Source organism: Populus trichocarpa, chromosome 11 (assembly GCF_000002775.5).
Source record: "Populus trichocarpa isolate Nisqually-1 chromosome 11, P.trichocarpa_v4.1, whole genome shotgun sequence".
Classification (NCBI taxonomy): Eukaryota; Viridiplantae; Streptophyta; class Magnoliopsida; order Malpighiales; family Salicaceae; genus Populus; species Populus trichocarpa.
This window is the reverse complement of record NC_037295.2, coordinates 4,040,501-4,049,690: the sequence shown is the minus strand read 5'-3', so window position 1 is coordinate 4,049,690 and position 9,190 is coordinate 4,040,501. Positions and strand designations below refer to the sequence as shown.

The following is a 9,190-nucleotide window of genomic DNA, read 5'->3' as shown; positions in this document are numbered from 1 at the left end:
ATTTTAAAAAAACAAAAAAAAAATTGGTGTTCACGTTCACGTGAACAATGCGAGTGAAATCAATTAACTACACTGATTTAAAAAAAAAAAACTTATTCAGCGAACAGTGGAGGCTGTTCACCTGTTTTCAAAAAAAAAAAAACTGTTCAGTGAACAGTGGAGGCATGCTCCACTATTCACTGAATAATAGCATGAATTAGATTTTGGCCGCGCAGGAAGCAGCTCGTAGCTGCTTCCTCTTTTCATGCGTTCCAAACGCATCAGCATGTGGGATCCAGCAAACAATAACACGCGTTTATTATTAACCAAACAGCTTGTTGCATGAAATCACACGAAACATGGACGCAACTACATTGCCAAACAGTTTCTTAAACTTCTATAGCATATTTAATATTGCAACTAAAACATTATTTACTTAAAATTTTTAAAATAATTTATTTAAAATTAATATTTTTTTAGTTGTTTTAAGTTGTTTTATATGTTAATATCATAAATAAAATTTAAAAAATAAAAAAATATTATTTTAATATATTTCTAAACTAAAATAATTTTAAAATATAATCTCTATCACACCGCTAAAAATTAATTTAATTCACAGCCATTATATATTTTTTTTCTTCTTCTTCAAATCACAATTGTTAAATTGTAAAGCGTTGAATTAATTCAGTCCAGCATAAGAAGGTCTCATTGTCATACCAATCCCAGTTCTGTGATGTCCATTTTCATAGTTGCTTGAAATATAACGTTTTCAAAATTATAAATATTAAATTGAAAGAAAAGAAACCATTGAGCAGAATGTTGGCATAAAATCATAGTTTTGGCTCTTCTCTTTTTACGTGCCTGATTCTGAATGCTCACGCCATTGATTTCAAACGTTCCCGCAACACTTTAATCATTCCTGCGAAGGTGACAACACCAAGCAAAGTGCCATCCTCTTCGATAACCCATGTGCAGCTTACACGATGTGAAAGAGCCTGAATCATCACTGCCACCAACGAGCTCCATGGATAGCACACGGTTGTCTGGGCGGTACCCCTCACCCCTGCTGAATGCCCAGACACCCCCCCACTCCTTCCCATTCCAAACTCTTCATCTGATGAAGATGAATACGATGACAATGATGAAATTCCTGATTCCTCTTCTATCAAGTCCAAAGCAGGTCCTAGATTCCTCTCTTCCAGTCTTTCCTTCACCAACCTTAACAGGTCCTCTGGTGGGTCACGGCAGTCTATGTAAGCCATCAACTCCCCAGCAGAGAGTGTTGCGATTGCAGCTGCCACAGTCTCGTCACAAAAGTTCAATGTGAATGGTGAGATTTCGCCAATCAACTTACCATCTGTATCAAGAATGGCTACAGATGTTTGTTTAATGAGGGACTGAGAGATCAAGGGCAATGCAGAGGAGGCAGGGTCATCATAATGGACAGTAAAGAAGGATTCAGAGTAAATGAGGCCGAGAGACTCGATGGTGTGGTTTGGAGTTGGAGAGAAGAGGCCAATGGAGTTGAGGAGGTAACGGATTATGTCTTCCTGAGCCAGCCAGCAGTACTCACGGTTGTTGTGGAGGGTGGAGTTGGCTGCGGATTTGTATACCAGCTTCTTTCTTGTGAATGGGTTGCGAAGTGGTATCACAAGGTTCAGTGCCCCTCCAAGGATGGCATCTATGGCCTCCAACAGGCTGAGAAAGAGCAAGAGAAAATCATTAGATGCGCAAAAAGACACGATTAAGACAGAGACAGATTAAACAGATCAGAAAATCTCACAGAAAAACAGATACAACTGCAGTCATAGTAATGAGGGGGTGGTAAATTCACTGTCAAATCCATTAAATAATTACATTCTTTATGGCAACACGTCTTTCTTATGTAGAGTTCACCCTACAGAAAGAGATGTTGAGCCACAGCGCTCTCCGGCAGCCACACATCAAACACTCCAAAATTTGTTCCTTTTATGTAATTTTTCCGTGTGATTAATTAAATTCCTGTACTTAGTTGTCGCATACAAAATTCATCCAGATTTTAAGTATTATGCATCACATGAAAAATCTATAAACATTGAAGTTTCAAATAAATAAAAAATTAATACCGACAAATTCTTGACACGGACAATTTAGGTGGGGACATTTCAAGTCAGCTTGAGATTTTTTTGAAGAAAAAAAATATTCAACCAATACGTAACCTAACAATGAACAAGTAAAACAATATAGTTGGTGGTGTGATGATAACAATTAAAAATATACAAGGAAAAAAAAACATAACAAATATTCAATTCCGTGACAGCCACATTAAAAAAAACTCCAAATTCCCTAAAAAATCAGCAATTGAAAATCTAAATCTCAGAAAGAAAAAAAAAATCAAGAAATGAATGAACATGCCTGGCATGCGGTTCCAGGTGCCTAACAAGTCCAGGAACCTTAGAATTTAAAAGCACAGAGACCGGTTCTTGAAGGGCTTTTCCCGGATTCTTCAAATTCTCTTCTACAGACAAGAAGCAAATCACATCCACCAAGCAAACCTTGCCAACGCATTTACATTCTTCAAAGTCAACCTGGATCGATATTGGAGAGTTGCAATGGTGAAGGTGATCACAGCTCCAAACGCTTAAGAACAAATCACCAGATCTTTTGAGAGCAGACAACGCGTCACCGACGGTTGCAGAAGCTGACAGAGAGCTCAACGCAGGTTTTCCAAGACACAGGTCAGATACCTCATTAGATAAGATACTGACTGCCATGCACAGACAGAATTTAACAGAGAGAGAGTTGTGAGAGAGAGAAATCTGGAGAAACAAGACGGCCTGATGGTGTCGTTTGGAGAGAGAAGAGGCAGCTATGTGAAGGGGAGGCGGTTTTGGATTATTTATAAGCAAAGTGTTTTTTAAATTTGGTGAGATAGGTATCGAATGTTTTTTAAATGTATTTTTAATTTAAAAATATATTAAAATATTTTTTTAGAATTTTTTAATATTAATATATTAAAATTATTTAAAAAATATTAATTTAATATTTTCTTCAAGTTCAATGAATCTAAATACAGCTTTAACTGCAACGTCAATCAATCGTTTCTTCAAGTTTAAATACAGTCTTAAATCCAATACATATTTAAACCAAACTAACATGAAAGAGTAAGTTTGTCTTTTTATATAGTTATTGTTTTGGATTTTATATAATTTTTATTTTATGGTTAATAAATCTAATATAAATATTGTTAAATCTGATATAAAATCTAATATAAAATAAATTTATTAGTATCACACATGCAAAAAATATATATATATATATATATATATATATATATATATGAGTATTTCTTTGAATAGTTTTTTATTATTATTAATATGAGTACTTAGATTAATTTACGCATATCTCAATTAAATTTTACCGTGTGATTTTGATTTTGATGAGGTATTTTACAGGGGGATGGACTGCCTTCAAATTACAGGTAACATAATACAATATATTTAAGATTTAATTTTTATTAGTTGACGATGAAACCTTTTTTTTTCCTAATTTGTAGTTATTTTTCTTTTTAAATCCAAACCAAAATCGTGGTTTAGATTTCAAAAATACAAACCGTTGATTTTGTCAACCCAAATCCCATACCTAAACACAAGATTTAGCATGTACTTGATGTTTTCTTAATATGATTCGAATTTAAATCCGATATCTAACCCCATTGTGGTCCCCACAATTAATGAACATTCAAATACATAAAAAAAGAAGATCCAAGTAGATATGCTGATTCTTTCATGCGTGCTTTGAGATAGAGTACATTATTTTTTAAAATAATTTTTATTTAAAATAATTTTTATTTTTTAAAAATTATTTTTAATATTAACATATTAAAATAATTCAAAAATATATAAAAATAATTTTAAATTAAAAAAACTCAAATTTTCAAGAATCACTATTTGAAATGCAATTCTAAATGTTATCTCACTATCCCACAAAATTCTTGTAGTCAAATAAGAAATTTGTCAAAAAAAAAGCTAGATTTATTTTGAAAATATTGTAGTTTGGTATCATTTTTAGAATTCTAGAATAAAAAAAATGGTTTGAAAGCAAAATAAGCCATGGAAAGCTGATTTTGTCGAAATCATACTATAAAATCAGTTAAAATAAAATTGAAAGTATAGTAGTGATTTATTTAAAAATATATTAAAATAATATTTTTTATTTTTAAAAAAATATTTTTAAAATTAATATCTTATCACAAACCAAAGGCTACGGGTCTCTCACATGATTAAGGTGTGCGGAGCCAAGTTTCAGGTTGGAATAATTGCTGGAAAGCTTACATCAAGCCACCTTGCTGCAGAAAGATAGGAAGTCTCTACCAAGGAAATCCCAGGACCATTTCTTCTGGGAGATATTTCCATACAAGAACAAGATGTGATTCACAGCAACCATGATCGATGATCATATTCTGTCACTCTTTAACGTTAATAACAGAGAGACAGAAGGCCTTAATTATACAGAGAGATCAGCCATGGTTTCTTCCCTCCATCGAGCTCTTGAATATTCTTTCAATTTCTAACTCATCAGACTAACAGATCAAAGGCATGCATGCCTGTTTCTTTTCTTTTCTTCTCTGAACTTGAGTAATGGCATATCTTTTCGAATATGTTGTTTAATTTGGTTAATTTTAGCGTACGTGAAGTAGATGGCTTGAGTTTCCATGGCCTCACAATGCTAGCTTGTGGCAGCAGCTCAACCAAGTTTCGCTACACTTGAGTCATTGTCGTCCTAATTATATGAAAAGGAGCCATGTTCTATCTCAGAATCAGCACTCTTTAATTCCACTATTTGTTACAGAACATGTTTGAAAAGGACGAGGAAGAAGAATAGGATTGCGATTTTTATTACTGAAAATATGAAGCAAAAAGAGCTTTAAATTTGTTGAGAAAATCATCGAGTGATTTGAGATGATTTTTTTAATATATTCAAATTAATCTTACTAATTTATTTTTAATTATATCACCCCACAAGAGTAAACTCATACTAGTTTTATGGTTAAAAATTTTATTTAAAGAAATGTATTATAAAATTAATATAAAAACTGTTTTCTACCTATCATCCAAGAATTAAAATTTTTAAATTGAATATTCATTAATTTGATAGACCCTTTTTGTTCTTTTCATTTCTTTTCCTGTTGGCAATAAAAGTTAAAATGGCAAAGAGGTTGGGTTAAATTTTTCAACTAATAAGTTCACATCTTCGAACTTCAATCCTATTGTAGGTAGACTAACCGAGATGGAAATAGAAATTCATGAGGATGCTATTTCTTTTTGTTTTTTTTATTATGTTTTCTTTATCATAATAAAGAAATAAATGGTAACCCCAATTTAAAAATAAAAAAAAATGTTTGTTCACAACTTTCTGGTTCAGCCGGTTTGAGATTGTGGTTGCGATTTAAAGTATTTTTCACTTAGAAATACATCAAAATAATATTTTTTTTATTTTTAAAAAATTATTTTTGATATCGGTGCATCAAACCGATCCAAAAACACTAAAAAAATTTGAAATTTTTAAAATATGGGTTGGATCGTGTTTTCAAACGGGACTTTCAAACCAAGTCCCATTGTTTCTCGCACTGCACAAATCAACATGGCCCGAGTGAGGGCGGTCATTGATCACGTGAGATGTTTATTATATGATGTTTATCTAAAGAGAAATTTATACGAAGTCAATACCTTCACAACTTATCATGGGAAACCCGCGAGGCCGGCTTCTCTGACCATTTACTTCTACCATTTTCAACACGTGTCTAATAGCCTGTCTCGTAGCTCATCATAGCTGTAGAAAAATGCAGGCTTGATGCATATAATTCATTTACGTGTTCGGTTTTCTTGTAAGAATGATTCTTAATTAAAAAGGTATTAAAATAATTTTTTTATTTTTTAATATAGATATATTAAAATTACTAAAAAAATATATTAAAAAAACATTATACATGTTAAACTGTCAAAATAAACACACGACATTGATAAGACTTTTAATTTTTACGAGGATATTGTTAAATTGCTTGGTACAATTTTGACTATGGAAGCCCCAAAACAAAGTTTAATTTAATATTAACATTTCAAAATCATTAAAAAAACTAAAAAAAAAAATCAATAAACAAACACAATTAAAAAAGCAATACTAAACCGGCAAAAAGGAAAAATCTAGGGACCAATGAAAGAAAAAGCCCTGTACATAACTTGGTCCGGCACACACAAATTAATCCAGTGCTGTCTCAGCAATGACGTTTTTAGTCTTTGGGTCCACCACGTGTTCTGACGTGGCAGATAAAAATGTTGCAGGCAAGTCATGGTATAAAAAGAATTATATTTATGCAGGCAAAAGATAAGGAGATTTGGAGGTGCACCAAGTGCCCGTGCAACTGACAGTGAAACGACACGTCTGTCTACCGGGCCTCTGTCCACGTGATGGCATGCCTCGATTGAATTTTCATGTCAAGATAAGTAAAACACATGCTAAGTTATTAACTTGGTTCCACGATTTACATAGTAAATTCATGACTAAATCTAGGTAAGCTAGCATGATGTTTATAACTTTGATGATATGATTAAACTGTTCAAAATCTATTTAGGTCAAAATTTAAGATATATTTTTTTAAAAAATTAAAATAATATTGCATTAAACAATAAAAAATAATAGATTCTGATTCAACAATAAACTTATGAATTAACTCTTAACATAATAACTGTGACACTTTTTAAGATCAATTCCAAACGAGTTTGAGAAAAAAAGTTTATTATTCTATATATGACTTTCACTTTCTCGCAGGGTCAGATAAAAAAAGATTTAAAAAAAAAAAATTGATGTCAAGCCTACACAAATATATTAAAAAAAAAGCAACTCCAAGTGATAAAAACAAAAAAGAAAATGAGAAAAATTCCAACTTGTATTGACCTATTAAATTCATAACCCGAGTTAGTTGACCAAAAAAAACAAATTAAAAAAAACCTTGAAACTCAATTTTCAACAAATCAAATATTAAAAAATAAAATTGAAAAAAAAATATAACATATAAAAAGATAAAAAAACAGAAATTATAAGTTTTTAAAAAAACATGAGCTTGCTCGGGTCAACTCTCTAAACTTACGAGTCGGGTCATGAAATTGAAATAATCCAACAAAAAAAAATGAAGAAAATCATAAACCCAAATCTTTTTTTAAAAAACCAATATCAAATTCTGAGATCGAAAAAAATAAGTCCAAAAAAATTTTGATGCCAACCCTTGTTAGCTTATAAAATTAATGTCTTGGATAATTTGACTGAAAGCATCAAAAATATATATATATATATATATATATATATATATATATATATATATATATATAAAAATTCACAAATATCAATTCTTAACAAATCAAATAATAAAGGATAAAATTCAAAAAAAAAAATTAACAACACAAAAGAATCCCAAAGAAAAAAAATTAAAATGAAAAAAAAAAAACCGTGAGCCCACCTGGGTTAACCCACCAAACCCACGGATTAGGTCATAAAATCAAGATAACTCTATAAAAAAACAAAAAAAACTATGAAGCCTATTTTTTTAAAATAAAAAATCAATGTGGAATAATGAGATCGAGAAAGAAAATAAATCCACAAAAAAGATAAGAACATATGTTAGCTTATGAAACTTGTGACTCGAGCCATTTGATTAGAACACATGAAATCTGGAAAAACTATGAAAATCAAACCTTAAAAAAATCAAATATCAAAGGAAGAAATTAAAAAAAACATTCAATCACAAAAAAAAATTTAAAAACATAAAATAATAATAAAAAGAATGAAAATTATATTTAAAATAATAATATAAAGGGTTAGATTAAAAAAATAATTTTACATTAAAAATAAAAATTACAAATATATCACACTGAAAAAACTATTATATCCCTGAATTTAGTCGCTAATTTAATGAGGGATAAAATCTTCAATTTATTATTACAATTCATAGCAATATATCTCAAGTGCTATAATATCTTTTCCACGTCCTATATATTTTATTAATAAACAAATCGTCATCCTTTGTCTGTCTAGTCAAGTCGTAAAAAACTGTGTTTACTGTACGTACGGGGTGGGCGACACTCAAGCGTAGAATGCGTGATCAAATTCCTCACGAGATGCATTAAAATCTATTGACGCCTCTGGCATCTTAATTTATGAGATATGACATGGTGGGCCCATGGTATGTTGGGTGTTTGGTAGCGTAGTAGTGATTGTTTTTCAAATAATTTTTTGTGCTGAAATACATGTTAATGATATTTTTTTATTTTTTTAAAATCATTTTTGATACCAACACATCAAAACGATTCAAAACGTACAAAACATATTAAATTTTAATAAAAAAAACAAAATTTAAATTTTTTAAAAACACGATTTAGACCACATTTCCAAACATGTTAATCTTAAAACAAAATCATTGGAGTGGATCATTTTCCACAAAGAAACAAAAGATATTATTAAATGTAAGCTTTGGTGTAAGCTTCTATATAGTTCAACAATGCTACAAGCGTGTGCTTCTAGAACTCACATGATGTTTTAAGAAAATATATCACAATAAGTTTATAGATTATCAAATTCTTACATTATGGTTTGTTCCATCTCTTTTACTTAAGGAAGAATTACACTTGGTATTCTATAGTTTAATCAAAATTATACTTTGAAAAATTATATTTTGTATTCTAAATTTTATTACGTGCGTAAAGTTTACATTCTGTATATGACAGTCCAAAAAAATCAATAAAAATTATCTGATTATTTACGGGATTCTTATTATTTTTACATTTAATGAGTAAATAGCAATTGAACCTCAATTTTTTTTTAAAAAGCCATTTTGTTAATTTCACACCTATTTTTTTTTTAAAAAAAAGAGTTGTTGCTCCCGCTTCATAAATATTACAAAAATGTTATTATTTAAAAAGAAACCCATATTTCAACCACAATCCAATCAAATTAGTATTTGGTATTATGGTAGTTTTTATGGTTGTGGTTTAAAAAAAATTATTTTATAAAAAGTATTTTTAATTGAGATTGATTTGATATTAAAACAGAAAAAAAAACCCTGCATTCTAACCTTTGGTGCTCAAGAGGTATTTGATTTCCTCTTATTGCATCTAATTTTAACCTCAATTCATTGAATTTTCAGTTTTGTCTTGTTATCTTCACGAGTATATCAATAATT

General features: G+C 30.2%; 1 protein-coding gene across 1 annotated transcript; it reads right to left on the bottom strand.

Moving 5' to 3' along the window:
• Window positions 1-674: 674 nt before the first annotated feature.
• Window positions 675-2,834, bottom strand: LOC18103003 (CBS domain-containing protein CBSX5). The gene is made up of 2 exons (XM_024611565.2): window positions 2,374-2,834; window positions 675-1,677 (listed from the first exon to the last, which is right to left on the bottom strand). The coding sequence occupies exons 1-2, from the start codon at window positions 2,730-2,732 to the stop codon at window positions 855-857; spliced, it is 1,182 nt and encodes a 393-aa protein (XP_024467333.1). The 5' UTR covers window positions 2,733-2,834; the 3' UTR covers window positions 675-854.
• Between the last annotated feature and the right edge of the window lie 6,356 nt (window positions 2,835-9,190).